Genomic DNA, 17,763 nt, shown 5'->3' on the forward strand with positions numbered 1-17,763 from the left:
ATCGAGGACAACCACTAAAACCGACATTGAATCTGATTTAGAAGAGAAACAATTTGTTTAATGTCTGCAAATTTTAATCGATTTTCTTGAATTTCAAAAATAAAATTGAAATCAGAAAACCTACATTGCGTCAAACATATTTTACCATGATTGAAATTGTTAAAAAAAATTGCTTGAACGAAAACGCCATTGCCTTGTTTAATCTTTGATAAACTGTCAAACAGTCACCCAATTTGTATTTTACAAACATACCAAGGATCTAAACTTCCATATTTTGCAAAAAGGAACCTTCAAAAGAAATTTCATTCCAAACGAACCCAATTTCAAAGTTTAAATGCAACAACAGCAAAAACAAAGACCGTTAAACCCAGGTAGTTGTACACCAGGCGGGTTTAGTGAACTTTGCCTTGTTGGAATATAAAAATTAAATACAGGTAGTTATTTGGGTAATGATATCGCAACCCCAAAGTTAACGAGGTAGCTGGAACTAGGAAAAGGTCATGAATGGTTTGCTGATGTAACTTTATTGTCCCTGATTTTCCGGTCGTAAATTCGTCAAAATTTAACAGAGACCTTTCGAGCAATAGTCGGGTCTTACCACTCGTTATAATGACGTTATTGGTCTTATTCTTTCTAAATACCCTAATTTCCATTTAAGATATAGAAAAAACAAACGTCGCCATGTATTTAAAACCACATCAAAGTCTTGTCATCTAAAAGTACTTCTTGGTTTCAAAATATGTACGTGGGGCGACAGCAAAATTTCTTTGTCCATAAAAAGTAAAAAAGATATTGTGTATCAGTTCTGGGCTGTGAAACAAAGCTTTTTTTAAACCCAATTTTCCGTTGTTTACACCTTGTTTTGAGATTTGATTAGAGTTTCAACCTTTGCTGAGCGACACCAACGGCTGTTATGCAAGTTTTTATAAGACCGTGAGAATACATATGTAAACAGGAACGGCAGGAACAAAAATCACAAAACCAAACAACAGCAGCATGTCTTGGAAATATAAAGCATTTTTATGTGAAATAACAATGAACGAAATGAGTCCGAACATTTCATGTCACAAACGGCTTTCACCACTTTCTGGGTGTTGCCTGGAAACAATGGACGATGCGTTGGTTTTGGACTTAAGCAAACGCCGCTATATCTCGTTTATGTAGCGTCGAGTCATGAGTAATTGAGTCTACAAAGCTTGCTCTCAAAGCTTCCGTTGAATTTGCGTCATCAATTGTCCCCACTTTTTCGATGGCCTACACCTGTGGTAAATCATTTCACCAAATCCCGCGATTCCCGGGAAAAAGGTAAACCATTATTGATGCTTGTGTATTATGCCCGCCTTCAAACTGGGGGCATAGTTACATATAGAAGTAGCGACGTGAAATCTTTCGTAAACCAACAATCGAATTCCAAGCATTCCGCAGGCCTAGCCTAGCGCGTATGAATCAGTTGCGGTATTTTAGTGGCATCTGCATTACAACATTGACCTCAGGGGCTCTGTTAGTCCCCAATGATTTAGATTCACACGCTCGATTGGCGAAATTCCGGTAAACAGGACAAGACTAGAGGTTACGGTAGGCCTTTGCAACTTGTTTTTTTTATGCCAAAACTTGGTTTTAGTTGGATTAGCGCTGTAAACAGGATTCGTTTACACGGCTGGATTACGTAACGGTGTTTTCCATAATTCGGCATCGGGGTTATGATAGGTGGTTGAAGGCCAAGTTAATGGCCCTTGGTTTTGTGTGAATGACACTCGATGTGATGGCGAGCAACGAGCCAATTCTAAACTGTCGAATAACGCGTTTTGGCGAAAAACTATGGATTAGCACAAATTTAGAAATGTATGCAATATTGTTTCTCTTTTCGGCCTACCTAAACCAGTTCGTAAAGGGTTTTATGTTTTTCACCCCCAAGAACTACCAGATGAATTTCATTTACCCTCTTTTCAAAAGTATGACGTCACAGAAAGATGACGTCATGGAAATAAAAAAAAATGATATGTAATTTTCCGTTCCCAAAGGTTAACAACCAGTGGTTTAAAGTTTATAGTTTTAAACTTTAAACGATTACCACATGTTTTATAGGTTTCAAACTCATACATATTTTAATCTCGGACCCAATTAGCCTTAAGGTCGCTTACCAGCACGTCTATCAAATTGTCAAACAAATAAACCACAAAAAGCAAAATACGTTGCAAACTATTCTGATTTCGGCAGTGCGGCATTCACTAACAAGCTCATACTGCAATTTGGAAGGAAGCCTTATCTCGAGAATTCACAAACTTGTCTGCGCCTATCGATGCCTTATCGCCCATAATATGCATTTGTGGCCAAAGTGTGTTCAGACTTCCGCGCCACACACAGTGAAAGAATGGGGTCTCGCAAATTCAAAGCAGCCACCTGCGAGATTTTACCGGCTAACGGTTAGGAGGTAACCGAAACTGATTTAATGCATTTTTATCAGTTTTCATGTGGTTTCGTAAAAGCAGGCGTCTTTGTAAAGATTGTAAGCACCTTTTAATACTTTAATGTAATGTTTTGAATTATTTGAGGCTTTATTTTGATTTTTTTCTAGTCACTTTTGTTGAGTGCATTTTTAAGCATATCACAATTTTTGCTAATGTTAGCTTACGCTATACTCAAGGCTTTGGATACACAATTGGAAATGATAAGGAAAAGGTTTGAATAAAAACCTTTGACAAAAAACAGTTTTCAATTAAATCACACACAAGGGTGAAAAATACGCACATTTTACGATTTTTTTTAACCCTCGAACCATAAGCTGACAAGTGCTCCCCTTCCAAGGCCAAACGCAGTACTTGACAGCCAATATACACAGTCTGCATGGGTAAATGGCGGTTCAAGCTCAAACACAAGGCCGAAAAATCGAAAATTAACAACGGCGACTCGCTGATCACCGAGGCACGTTCGAGAGAAAGTCTACCGCGACTAAACAAACATTTGGAACAATGGCAAAGTCACGTGACATAAGTGTTTGCCAAAGGTGACGAGAATCGCTGGATCAACGATGGGTCATCGGCGGACGGCTGGTGTTGTTGAACATCACTATCGTCAAATTGGACAAATTGGAGTTTATCCGCTACTATGAACGAACAAACAGGGCGTTTGTTTGCTCTTCCAATTGTTTGCCACTTTTTCCGCCATTGCGTACACAAACTACGTCGGACAAACAACTACCGCTGATGGGATTTAGGTGATGCGATTGAGTTCTTGAGTTGGGAAAAGAAACCTTCAGCTATATATTGTTTCGTGCAAATCTTTTACTGTTGGATTTTGACGTGTAGAAGATTTGGGCTGTTTAAACACTTCACACACACTTTTTTCAGGCGCACATTAAGTCATTTTTAAGATGTATGTTGTGTAGTATGTTTGTTATTCGCTTTTGAAAACAATTGGATTACCATGGTATTAGCGCTTAACACATAACCGACTTACAAAACACTATGACAACTAGATAAAAAGACACGAATTTTGATCCCATGACGATGCCAGCACGGTAACCTAGGGCCAAAAGGCATAGCTCAATTTGGAAGTAATAACAGGTTGGGCCGAGCCAAGTTGGGCGTAGCCCGTGAGAAGCGTTCCAAGTAGCAAGCTCAGAACGAGGGATTTGGCTTCGAGATCAATGTTATCCTTCGGGGTCAAACCTACACTGCGAGACCTTTACGTGTTAACCTCTCTAGAGGTCAGAACAAATGACCTTAAGCATCAATTCGTGGAACCTTGTGTGCATCGCGGTAAAATACGGTGTCAGGTATTTGAAGGACTTAAATAAGGGCTTATTAACTATTGCGTGAGGATTTGAGAACATCTATTAGCAAGTGTAAACGAATCTGTTCTAGATTTTGTACAATTTTGAATCCCGTCTGTTTTCGGTTCTGGTTTGTACTAATTTCGTTTAATATTTTAAATTTTCGGTTCTACATCAAACGAATTTCGTCATAGTTTTCATATTTTTGGTTCTAGATCAAATGAATTCTGTTAAAGATTTCATGCCTTTTATTCTAATTCAAACGAATCCCGTTTGTTCTAGATTTTATGTTTTCGGTTCTAGATCAAATAAATTCCGTTCTAGATTTTGTTTACGGCTCTAGATCAAACATTTTCCGTTCTAGATCTTGCGTTGTCGGTTCTAGATCAAACGAATTTCGTTCTAGATTTTATGTTTTAGGTTCTAAATAATAAAAAAATACGTTCTAGATTTTGTAGTTTTAATTTGGTCTTCAGGCAACGCCAATTTGCCGAAAGAAAACTTTGGCCTTGAGTGATGTTATTGGCTTAAATTTGCCGGTCCAACTTTACACAACGTTGCGCAATTTAATGACTAGTTTCGATCTATTTATGTCTGGCCCGCAAACTGCTTGGTACACAGAATTTATTCGCTAACCTCTAGCTTGCACAATAAGCTCCACACGGAGTAAAAACAGCTTCAAAAAGCGAAATATCAGCCGTTTCAATATCCCAAGGACACAGCTGCGTTTTGGGGCGCTGGCTCGTCGGAATTTGGTCGAAATCAACGCTAGAACACGGAACGCTACAATGCCTTCAACATACAGCGGTTAGGGAACAATGAAGGGCCAAATAACTTTGAACATAGCCGCAAAGTATGCGCGATATTTGAACATCGATCATCGGCAGTTTCTCCAGCGCTGGAAATAATTTACAGTCCAATATTGTGTGAGTTATTCGTCGGCGTATGTAGCATGAAGTACAAGGCTTTGGGGGCCAACGGCTTTGTTTAATGATGATCAAAACAAAAGACTTGCAAGCGCAATATAATGGTTAACATGGCGATAGAACCAAACTTCTTTAATTATTGGGCAGCATATCGTTACAATTGGTAAAATTGTGTAATGCTTTTTTCAAGTAGGAGAGTACCATTGTGATTCAACGTGTTCGATAGGAACTGCTTGCTGTCTTATTCCTGTTATTCCATACCCTACCCTCGCCACAACAGTCGTAACAAAATTAAAGAGATATTCCCAATTCCTCGGATTACCGTTGAACGACTTAAGCCTGGATGAAACACGAAAAGACCCCGACGCCAAAACGTGATATTGCGCCACAAGAAAGAGACATTGCCAAGGCCAAGTTCTTTTCAACACAACATTGCGCCAGACAAAGATTTCATCTGACTAAAAACTATACGGGATTGGTTCTTTGATGTTGTGATTTTAATGTATTTGTAATGAAAGTAGCGTATCAAAATAGTCATAGGATTCAGGTAATGGTTTAAAGACCATCGTTTATCAAACGCTTAAGCGGCTCATGAACGACGTATCATTTTTTGAGGCAAACTGTTAAAGCTAGAATATAGGAAAATAAAAGGAAACAACTTTTTGCAACTTCATCGTGTGGGATGTAACTGCTTTTCGTACGAAATAGCTTTAAAAGTGAGATCAAAGCGTTGTTATGCACACCCTAACATCAAAAAGCCTCGAAACATGACGCAAGAATGCATATTTCAAGGCACACTTGGAAATCTATCGTTGAATACAGTTTAAAGATGTCTTGAGGTAAGCGTATAACATTGTTGCCCAAAAAATGTTAAAGTTGCAAACGGGATTTTCAACAGCATCAAAAGATTTTTTGAAACTAAGCGTTTAACCAATGTAACACAACCCGTGTTGGAAAACGGTACTTAAATCAGGTAACCACACAATAGCGGCAACCTAATCAAAAGTTGAACTGGTAAAGAACAGTTGGGGTCATAGAAAACGTTTTCCGCTGACGATCGAGTGGGTCACATCGAGACAAAGAGAATCCATTGTAATGGACATTACGGGGTCAGAGTCCACTGCCATTGTCACGTTAATGAAATGGACAAGGGTCAAGTAGGCGCAACTCCGGGGTGACCACGAAGACCGGTGCCTCGTTAAAGGAAATTACCCGATGTTTAGTATCTACTTTTATTATTGGTAAAAAGTTTAGGGTTTGCAAAAAGCAACGGCAGTTTTCAATGGCTTGGAATATATGAAGTGTGAAAAGGTAATGGCAAATAATGCGTCTAACTCTCTTCAGTGAGAAAGCTTTTCCTGGTTTTAAACAAAAAACACAAAACAATTCCCAAAATAGGTTAAGATCCATACCGAACATCATCAAAACATGTTTAAACTGGGAACTATTTCAAAAATATACGCTCAATATGTTCAGATTATTCACATGTTTCAACTGAAAACTATTCTAAAAGTGCTTAGAGTCAAATTTATGCACTTGAGACATTCTTCTGATAATAAGGGAATGCCATGGAAATTCGTTACTGTTTAATCGCCCAGTAAATGAGGCATTATCGCACCTGTGAGAATACTTGCGGTTAGAGTCAAGCTTGTGAAACCGGGATAAACGGACGCTAATTCCTTTAAAGCAGTATTTAAGCACCCTGGTTGTGGGATATAGCAAAGGCGAATTGTACGCCAACACTGGGGTACTCGGCTCAGAGGAAAAGGTAGCCTGTTAGGCAAATAATCGACGTCTCGGAAACGGGCGAAGGAGATGGGCGCGTTCGTTCAACGCAAGCTGTCATTACTGGCGAATTACCAACGGTTGATTCTGATCTCCGACGCGCTCCGAGAAGTTCGACGGGAGACAGGAAACGAAAACCCGGCAATTACACTTCTCTTTTGTCAATGTAACGTGCGACTTTCTGTCTGCGTCTACTTCAGATTCAGCCACATATGTATCCCTCTTGGTGATTTGGTGCGCATTTTTATGTGGCGTTAAAAGCTATATACTGAGACACAAAGACCACCAAGAGCCTTTGTGACAGAAACCGGGTATTGGAGAGTTCAAAAATAAGTGTTTGGTCGCTTAAAAACCCGGCACTTGAAAGCAAAAAGTCTCGGCCGCAGGGCAGATGATCTTCAGTTTGCACAGCACTTGGATTTAACTATCGAAGCACATTGGTTGCCAAAACAAAGTTTGCTGACACAGGCGAAAGTAACAAGGTTAATAAGAGCAAAAATATCCGCTTGTAACTGTTTGTTTACTGGCACTTCCAAATTTCGAACACCCAAGGGTATAAAAGATGCAAAATATAACACGAACAATACTAAAAATCTTTGTTTTCAAGTATCTTAACTAACTGTGTAATATTTCCAGTGAATCACTTAACCCACGGTTTAACGAATTTAGGCATTTTGTTGGGTTTGACAATGTGCAGTATGTTAAACGCTAACAGTCACGGTTACCATGCGATTTTAAGTATGCTGTTTCATATACTCGTTCACATGTGGCCTTTTATCATGCACTTTGAATATAGGGCTTATAGGTTGCGATATATTAGGAACAAAAACCAAAAGAACAAATATTTTTAGAGGCGCGTCGTTGGAGGCCGTATAGCGTGCGCAGACGGCCTTTGCAAACCGCAAGTAGGCTGGGTCGACACGACAAGCCATATGCCGTCGACCCGAAACCTGTCCTTGTCCATATGCGATTCTGGTAGCTCAGGGCACTTAGCTACGACGATTTACGAGTCAGGGGCCTTGGGAGACGCCGCAAGGCAATAAAAGCGGTGTGCGACCAAGCACAAGTAGCGTTTTACGATCTGGGCGGCCGGCGGGGCAATCATGAGATTTTGGGTCGCGCCGCAGGGGAAAGTCTGATGCTGTAGCCTTTGGTTTTGTGTCCGTACGTGACAGTATTCCCGACATTGGCGCCCACGTCCCTGGCAGAACTTTCGGCAAGGTATTGTACAGCACTGAGCGACAATGAACGACGGCGGTTCGGGCCGTTTATTTGGGGGAATTTAGGAATTCGAGGGAGAGGGGGACGCTGCTTTGTGCACTTTTTCTTATGTTTGCTCTGTTTGTAACACTTTTTGAAATTTTGACAGGTATTTGCTCCCGCGTGGGCACGAGTGATGAATCGTCAATCTTCGGTGCTTTTTAAAGTGGTTTTCATACAAAAAACGTGAACACATAAGAAAGTTGCGATAATAAATACCAAAGAATGGATCAAAAATTTTCCCACACTCAAAACCCATTGTAAAAAATACGACAGTCAACAAAGTTACACAACCAATATCCTTAATTGCCTAAATATCCGCTTTAACCTTTTTGGTTGGTTTCGTTAATCAACATCACTTACATTTGCAGCGGTAGAGGAAATACATACAACACTTGTAACCGCTAATATCCCTAATTGCCATCCGAACACCAACATCCTACAGCCGCTGGCAGTGGACAATTAACATAACGGATGCCACATAACAAAGTCCAAGCTGTTACTTCTCACGATGGCTAGACGACAGAATTTGCTAATGCTTTAGTTAAGGATGCCTTGCTGAAATTTTTCGAATGGCTTTGAGGGCAAAAGATCAGACTGACGTCAAGAAGTTAAACAAATACAAACTCGTTTTATATTTGTCTTTCATCTGGCAGTGCTATAGGTTATGCCCTGCAGTAAGCGGTGTTAGCTAATATATAGAAAACACTTAAGTTCTTGTTCCAGGATTGCCGAAATTGTTTCAAACACAACAAGCTATCGTTTCCTTCCCAGTCGTGTTTCTTACACTCACATTTACTAAGGAGTTGCAACACGTTTAGTCATGAGCCACCAATTGTTCCCTGCACCTTTGTGCGCCCCATCACATTTTAACATTGCGCATGAGCTTTTTCCGGCTTGGTGATTTGTGTTGCTATGTGTTCCTTGACCGAGAACTCAACTTAACTTAAAGTTATAAACAAGTAAATTTAGTTTTTTAACTGGCGTCAACATTGGCGTTGAACTGATGTGTTACATATAAAAGGTTCTATCATCAAATACTCTACCAATGCGTTGTTTTTGCCAAGGCGTCTGCCTTGTTTTTGCCGGGAGAAAATGAGAGTGAGAAAATCCTCCAAACACCGAGAGAGCGACGGCACGTTAATCAAAATTGATGCAAAATCGCACGTTGTTTCTGACACCTGGACAGGTGGCCCACTGCCAAGCACTTTTCGCGTTAATTGCAACAGCAAATTTGCTGGCAATTATCCTGGGATTATCACTGCTGTCGCTCGCAACACGCCCCGTCGATCGGTCTAGATTCCGATCGCGTCGCGCTACGTCATACCGACAGCGATGACGTCATAATCAGCGCGTCCGGCCGTGTTTGCAAGCAGCCTGATTGAAACAGTGTCGATTTAAGCGGGGCTTTCGGTCGACAAGCACGAGAACTTGAAAGCTGGAGTTGTCGTGGCAATACAAACACTTTGGTTTGCTGGTAAACTTGTTGGGCCTCAATCATCGTAATCCGAGATTATGAGCGAAAGAATCTAATCTCATTTTGCTGGTGCAAGGCGATTTTGGCTGGACAGCGGCGCTCCCCCTCGTTAATCATTGTGAAAGGTGGGTTAAGCGTCGAAGTTGACGCCGCTAATTAGGCCAAAGTTGTTTATCTTCCGCTGATGACTTGCATTTCGAGCATTTAGAACAATGAAAAGCTTGACAGATGCCTATTTGTCCCACCAAGGTTGCTAGCAAACACAGTTTTGTTGCAAGGCACATAACATATGCACTGTTTTGCTTCGACCTCTGCGTTACAGAAATGACACATAATGCAATCAATCGCCACATAAGCAATACATTTAGCGTTTAAGACGGTTATGACAAGCCAAAATTTCATTTGCATTGTCACTTTATCCAATTTTATTGATGAACAGTTACATAAAACAGCAAGGAAAAAAACATTGGTTATTGAGTCAAGCGTCGTTATTTGAATGATGCTTAAAGTATTTTGGGTGTATTCCGTGGTTTACAGGGGACATACACGCAAAATACTTAGTTTTCATGTTGTTTTCTAACCAAGCCCACAAATAGGCTTAAACGTAGCCAACATCAGCAAACCCAAACCACACAACATAAGTTACCCCTTTGACTAGGTCAGACAGTGCGACCATGCACCAGTCACGGTTAGGTATAAAAAAGCTTTCGCAATAAACATCGGTTTCCCAAGTTCGAAGCCAGCTGTCGCGGCGAAAACGACCAAAGTCTTCACACAAGGCTGAATCACAATAGACGGGGTTGACGTTATCGCTATAGGGTTTAACAACCGCCCCGCCAGGCTTGGGTAAGAACATGCTGAGTTTATGTTTTTAGGGGTTTTACTTTTAGCAGAGACACCCACATGTGCGGTTCTGTTGGAGTGGTTCCAATAAATTCGTCACAACGTAATGGCATTATTCAACAAAGCATGTAATTCTAAGGAGACCAAATTTGAAAAGTGGTGTAATTGTATAGGGGCTTATGACACATCACAAGTGGCTAGATCTCAAACGAGCGATACCATAACCCGAAACCAGTTTAAGTGTCTTCTTTTTATTAAGTCATTCAAATTTCAGTCACTTTGCAACACTATACACATATTTGCTGATGAGTCTAATAATGAATAAATAAAATCACCCGAATAGACCTACAAAGCAATATGCTGTATTGTTTAGACCAGGGAAATTTCCCACCAGTGGAAAATTATGTACAATTGTAAAAGTCCATGGTATTTAAGTATTGCTCTAAGGGTTACTCGAATATTTAAGATTTTAAACTTGAATATTTCACCACAAAGTAAAGTAATTTCAATAGAATAAAGAGAATTGTTTATAATGGACGGCATAAAACATCTTTAAAAACAACAGAGGGGGGAATTCGAGGGATTGACTTAAGTTGGAAACTATATAAAAAAGCTTAAAAAACTACTGCTTTAGACGTTGTCAGTTGCTTTTCAAAACCTTTATAGATGTCTAGCATAGAAGTGCCACTATACAAAGTCAAAAAAATGGTGTAATAGTACTGTGTTCTTTCTTGACGAAAATGACACAGTGTAAATGCGACACAGACTAGGAGGTAATGACAGTGCGCGGGTGGGATGCGAAAAATTGTGGAAAACCGCAAAGGAGACGTGAGGAAATGAGGTTTGGGTATTTGACAAGTTCGGCGGGACTGTAGAGTTTAACAGACCACCTAAAGACGAAATTGTCTGACCAAAATTTACAAGTTTGTGCAGCTGGTTAATTTAATGCCCGACGTTATGTTTACAGAAAATACTGAACCAGCGTTTCGTCCAACAGGTTGCATATTCAACAAATCTGTGGTTCAACTGGTGGGATGCTAAACTAAATGCTAGTTTTTTTTAAGAACTTGTAATTGTGCAGACGTTTCGCCCACCAGAACGTTAAGGCTTCTTCAGAGCAATAAGGTGATCTTTGCGAGCACACAAGCGAAACCACACAAGAGCAGCGGAATACAATAAAATAATTGCATAAGAACAAAGGCTACCCGTACAGATATAATTTACCACTATTAATTTTTGTTAAAGTGACGCCTAAAGCGGGGCATGGTAATACTAAATTTAGCCCAGTGTTCAGAAATTGCAAGGCTGGCATCTTGTTTTACTATTTTGTCGTTTTTTACAGCAGAATTGCTTTCGTTCACAGGAACTGAAGATGCCTAAAAACTATGTTGAAATATACATATTTTCTGCAAACATTGTTCATTCTGTTTGGTAACAGTAATCCCCGTAAAAACTGCACTGCATAGGGGTTGATTTTACTTGAAACTATACTTTTATTGTTTAAGCTTACCTTTGCGCGTTGTTTAAGCTTCCTATTTGTTAGTCCCAATTTACGTAGCATGCAAATATGACATTCTTTAAATATTTGTTTAACTTCAAATACCTCCTTACATGGCCCTTATTGGTCCCGCATACAGTTTGCGCCTGGTATGTGCTCACCATATACTTGAACGTGTTATTTCAATCAATAAGAACCGACAAAGTCCCAGGGAGTGCTTACTGCACCCCCGAGCCGAGCAAAGGTCAACGTCATACGACAAAACAAAGCGAATTCCATGAGCATTTCAGCTGGCGTGTTCAGACCTGCTCTAGCCGTATGAGGCCATAAATTAGGCACTGTGACCGAATTAGGAAGTAGAAGGACCGAAACGCTAATGATTTATTAACTAGTAACAAGGGGGGCGTGTGTGGATTACCGAAATAAATTTGCACCACAAAGGGTTCAAGGGTAAAAGCGGAAAACATGCGACGTGTACTAAAATGATGCAAGAGTCCGACATTAACGAACTTGTTTTTGGTAACTAATTCTAATAAGTTACATCACAAATTAAGAGAAGTGATTAAGAGAAGAATGTTTGTCTCGATTACTAAACGCCTCGTAATGGTGTCTATTTTTCCAGTAATAGTAAAAATAAAGTAACAATTGCGGACCACACATATTCATGTCAAAAATTTTGTTCCTTAAATTCTGCGATTTCTTCATACAAAAACGCCTACAGAACTTCAAATTGTCATGAAATAATGTCCAAGCATCGCAGAGTGCCCGCAAAAATTACTATAGCAGCTCTCGAGGAAAAAAGAAACTTTCCAACCTTATTTCCGACCCAGACTCGGCGTGTCATTATCACATAGTCATAACCCCGTGTCTGCGGCGTCCTTTTAAGTCTCGCAACACCAGTCGCACAAATCATCACCTAGCAACAACGGGGACTGCGACTTAAATCCGGTCACGCGCGGTGCTCTACCGGCGACGTTAATGTGTCGGCACGTGCCCCTTGTCGCTTCGGATAATGTCAGATTGCCAATATAAACCATTTCCTTTGCATTTGGGTGTTCGTCTGGGACTAACCGCAGTATACTCCTGGCTTGTCGTTATACACGACTGGAGTGATGGAATACGGCTTTACACGCGACGAACAACGACCTAGGAGCAGACAATGGGGCTTTTGGGACGCAATCGAAGGGGTAAAAGTACCACCATTTGGGGTAGGTAAACATCACGAGCTATAGGCTGCTTGAAAATGGCGTTGACAGGTCTCCTTCAGCGTACGATTTATTACAGATCGGCCGGGGGATAAGCAACCATTCATTTTGGCAGAGACAGCGTCCGTCTAGCCGCGCGTCTGCCTTACTCCATTATCACGTTAATCCCTGGCGGGGAAAGCGACGGCCGACGACAGTGTCGAGCTTTTATACCATTTCTTACAGTTTATTATGGCTTTATAGAGTTCTTTTTCTTACACGGACTGTCAATATGAATTTGCCACTCTGTCTGTTATATTTTAACATCATAAAAAGCGTTTACAAAAAAGTCAGCAGTGCTTGGTAACCAGCTGATTCGGTATGCCGCCTTTAATGAAACTGGCGTACTAATTTGTGTATGAGTGTGTCGTGATCGCTGGTCTGCATGAACGCTTCAGGGCTGATCCCAGTTATGAATTTATGTTTAACTCAACTGTTTACAAAATAAGACTTGAAACGTACACTTCACAAAATGTAACTCAAACTACACCTACAGAAATACAATAACTGACATCGTAATAGTTTCAAAGAAATTTCTGCATGAAATCAAGAAACAGAGTTGATAGAAACAAAAGCAAAATATGAGTTGTATTTAATGAGTTCAAGTCATATAGAAGTCAAAATTGTCCTTCATGTACAAAATTTTGCTATGCCAAAATTCCCTACGCCAAACACCGGATCCTTCAAAAGACAACAATCACCAAGTCTCAGTGGTTAAGCGGCCTTATGGGGCCCTGGGCATGCAGAGCAAGGGTCTAAGTGCCCGACAAGGACCGCTCTTGACAGTGATTTACGTAGCACAGGCCTGTGAGTAATAGACTTGGAAGGTATATCAGGGATTTTTACACATTTGAAAACCAACGGTTGCGTGCCTGTGGCCACTGGCAAGAACCCTTCATGATTTTACCGTGGGATATGTGTTTTCACATTGATGAGTCACTGAAATTGGGAAATCAAAGCAAGCAGATGGGTGATGCTGTATGGAGCGGTACATGTCTTAAATGTGTGCCACAAAACGAGCAAAAAACAACACGGTAGCTCAAGCCTATAGTCAGGTTTGAAAAACGTCTTTATGATGTATCTTGTATCTTTTTGTCTGCACAAATTTGTGCAAAATAAAAGAAGCAAAAACAACACGTTAGCTCAGGCATATATTCAGAACAGAAAAACGTCTTATGATATCTCTTGTATGTCTTGATTCTATTTTGAGACAAAGATGATGCTGTTAAGGCGAAATGTAAGTTTCATTCCCACTTAGCATCAAATTTGTGTCCAAAAATGAAGAAGCAAAAACAAGCCGCTATAGCTCGAGCCTAGCTGGGATTGAAAACCATTCATATTTTCCGCATCTCCTGTATATTCTCCACTGTTCTGCTCTGTCTCTTTCTGGCAGTTGACCAACGCTTCACACGTTTACACCAATATTGTGTGTCCACGCACTCGTTCATATTTTTACATTAAGAGCAATGCATGCAACTTATATTTTAACGTTTCCTACCTCGAAAGATCTCAAAAACGTATTTGTTGGTGTCGTTCGGCCGAACAGCATGCGTTGCAACACGATTTCCAGGAAGAAAAATCGAAGCCTGAAAAATACGTTAGTTTGTCAAAAAAAAACTACCTATGACACCTATCCTATATTGACATGCAAGGTGCTATATGTAAAGTGGTTAAACAGTGTTGTTTGATTTTCCCATGACAATTACGCACCAAGGAAAGTGCTTGTTTGATTTAACTTATAACCAGCAGAACATGACTGAAATATTTACACCAGAGTTGTAAGAGAAAATTAGGACCACACCCGAACCGAAATGTAATAGCCGGAATCAAGCCCAAAAGTTGGTGAAAATGCGTCAAAAAGATATATATAAAGTCAAGCCCGAATCAAGCACGTTTTATTGATACTAGAGCCCGAACCTGACCAGACTTACAACTCTGATGGACGCACATAACATTGATAAGGATTTTTTTTTCTTTGTAATAACGCTTTACTCACAATGAATTTTCCGTCCATGTCCTTGTAATAATGCAGCTGGTCGCCTTTCAGTACAAACCAACGCTCATTCCAAGTCTTGATTTTCCCACCCTGCTTCTTTAAAAACCCGCTCTTGGTTGCCATCTGGCGGCCGTTGGTGGAAGTCGATTTGTAAAGCGGCTTCACTCGCAGTTCTTCGGCCAATGGAGGGAGTTTGGGCTTCGAGGGGTCTTCACCGTCGGTGAGTTGGCCGTTAGTGTCTATCGACTTCGAAGTGTTGAGTCTATGAAAATAATATTCGATAGGTCAAGCAGTGTGATTTTTAGGACTTTTACGCAACATATTGTTTTACGCAGGACGCAGAATTTAAGAGTAGCTGAGAAAATTTTTCAAGCCTGTGCCATTGTCATATGGGAATGCTTGGGAGACCAGCTGATTCGGTATAACTCCTTTAATAGGCCTGGCGTACTATGATTTTTTGATAAGTATGCCGTGATCGCTGGTCTGCATCGACGCTTCAGGGCTGATCCCAGTATGAATATATTCATCTTAGCTTATAAATGGGAGAAAAAATGCTATGGTGACCACGCAACTTCCATAGAAACCTTATTGTTAGTTAAGATATTTTGTTTTAACCAGGCAAGGAACTCAGAGGCAAAAATAAATTTTAGGCTTAACTTAAATAAAGCACGACAGTTGAGGACTCAAAGGCCTTGCATGTGGTAATATCACAACAAACCTTTTTAAAAGAAACGCTTGTGCATTTAAAAACTGTTATGTGAACATGCAAGTTAAATATGAGAAAACTGGAAATTATCCGCTTATCAAATATTTGTCACATTGATTAGCTTTGCTTTGATGATTTCGTAGAATTGTTTAGTGACACAAGTCACAGATGACAATACGGAATTTGTAATATGATCGGGTGATGTAATTTTCCAGAAACATGAATGCGTAACTAGAAGGGTGGCTTTCTGATATACTTCCATTTTATATATTCTATACGATATTTACCAATTTACTATACACATCATTTGATCCACACATATGATTGTTTTTGTAAACAAAAACTAATGGGTCCCCACACGCGTGTTTGTGCGGATTTACGGTAAACAAATGTTGCGGTGACTTTTAGATTTTTAAAAACAAATTTTTAGAAAGCATTAACCCAACAATAAAAAAATTGTTCGTATTCTTTTTGCACTATTATTGTCATATAATTACAAAAACATTAAAAAAGAACGAAACAAATACTTTAATTTAATCTCTTGCTTTGACCCAGATATTGTCGTACCATTGACCTGCAGTAACCTCTCAGGGTGCACACGCCAAACGACTGTTTGACCTATTGACACCGTTTTCAATAGACGCCGTCCTTACTGTTCAACAAAACCGTTTAACCTAATTTATACATGCCTTGAGTGTTGATTCCTAAATTGATAGCAAAAAAACACTACATTATGATGAAAGAAAGTTCTGAACTGTGTTAGTAATACCTACTAGTTGACCTTAAGTAACCCATGGTCATGCGGCGGCCAACCTGACAACGAGCATTTAAAAAAACACATTTATCTTGCAAAAATGTCAAGTTTGATTTTTCAACTTTATTTTGATTAACAAGTTTTGCTTGACATATACGAAACCGAAGCACGCTTATTAGGTTTAAATCACGTCATAGGTGTGAAACCTTCGCCAAAACTGAAAATGTGAGTGACAACTTAATAAAACGAAATAGCATTGCTGTGCAAAACAGCTGATTTCTAATCACCGAAACGACGTCTCGTAAAACGTCTGTCCGACGTCAAGCTGAGCCCTCCTGCTATCGTAAACCAGTGAGTTACTCTCTTGGGACTTCTGCCTACAGTGTCTTTCTTGACCAAACGAGCGTTAGACACATTTACGTTTCGGGGGCCTGTGGGTAAACCGCTGGGTAATTCGGGGTCAAACTTCTGGAGGATCAAGTTTGGATTAATAACTAACATATGTCCAAATTTGAATAAATTTGAAGCACTCTTTCTTTACCAAACCAGCGTTAAAAATTTTACGTTTTCGGGGCCTGTGGGTGAACCGCTGGGTCATTCAGGGTCAAACTTCAGGAGGATCAAATTTTGGTTAATAACTAACATCTGACAAAATTTAAACAAATTTGAAGCACTCTTTCTTGACCAAACGCATATAACAAACCATGTTTTAAAAAATTTGCATTTTGGGGGCCTGTGGGTGAACCACTGGGTAATTCGGGGTCAAACTTCAGGAGGATCAAATTTAGATTAATAACTAACATCTGTCCAAATTTGAATAAATTTGAAGCACTCTTTCTTGACCAAATGCGTTTAACAAACCAGCGTTAGACAGAAAAAAGAAAAAAAGAAAAAAGAAAAAAAATACGGACAAAAACAATATGTGTCCCCTTCAGGGAAGGGGACCCATAATAAACAAAATCACCTATGGAGTCACGTAGGCATTCATACCTAGGGGAATATTATAAAATCCCAGCATAAGGATTTGCTTTTCAAAAGTCCGAATACCAAAGCAACTTTTATGTGACTCAAGTGCGTATAAACGAGTCTAACTGATCTGTCTCTTCATATCACTGATGATGGCATGAGCATTTGCCGAAATGTTTGAAAAATAAAGCATGTCGCTTTCATGTCTATTTAGGCCGTTATTTTTATCATTACTCTTATGAACAGATCCGTATATAGTGTTCCAATGAAAATCAATTATTTGAAAATAAGAACAATCTTTACCTCATGATGTGTTTACAATTAAAATGTAACAAATATTGATAAATTGCAATGCATTTTTTTAAATATTGCATTGAATGCTTATTCTAGTCTTTCTGTAAGCCTAATTAATTGCAGTAAAGTACTTTTGTTTCCATTAGCAACAATTACGTCAGTTCAACTTAATCTCCAAAGCCAATCAATAGTTCAAATTACAAGGCGTAACGCAATGACGCAAAGTCACATGACCGGATATG

At 39.7% G+C, this 17,763-nt stretch overlaps 1 protein-coding gene across 4 annotated transcripts in view; it reads right to left on the reverse strand.

Annotated features, from left to right (window-relative positions):
* LOC145237721 (uncharacterized) overlaps positions 1 to 17,763 on the reverse strand; it is a 52,378-nt gene that overhangs the window by 18,819 nt on the left and 15,796 nt on the right. For all 4 annotated transcript variants that reach the window (XM_080100690.1, XM_080100687.1, XM_080100691.1 and 1 more), the window contains exons 2-3: positions 14,802 to 15,063; positions 14,304 to 14,391 (exon numbers count right to left, since the gene is read on the reverse strand). In XM_080100690.1, the coding sequence (XP_079956816.1) occupies positions 14,304 to 14,391; positions 14,802 to 15,063 (350 nt within the window). The remainder of the gene's footprint in view (positions 1 to 14,303; positions 14,392 to 14,801; positions 15,064 to 17,763) is intronic.

The sequence above is a fragment of the Phallusia mammillata genome, chromosome 7 (assembly GCF_965637545.1).
Source record: "Phallusia mammillata chromosome 7, kaPhaMamm4.hap1.1, whole genome shotgun sequence".
NCBI classification, from domain to species: Eukaryota; Metazoa; Chordata; class Ascidiacea; order Phlebobranchia; family Ascidiidae; genus Phallusia; species Phallusia mammillata.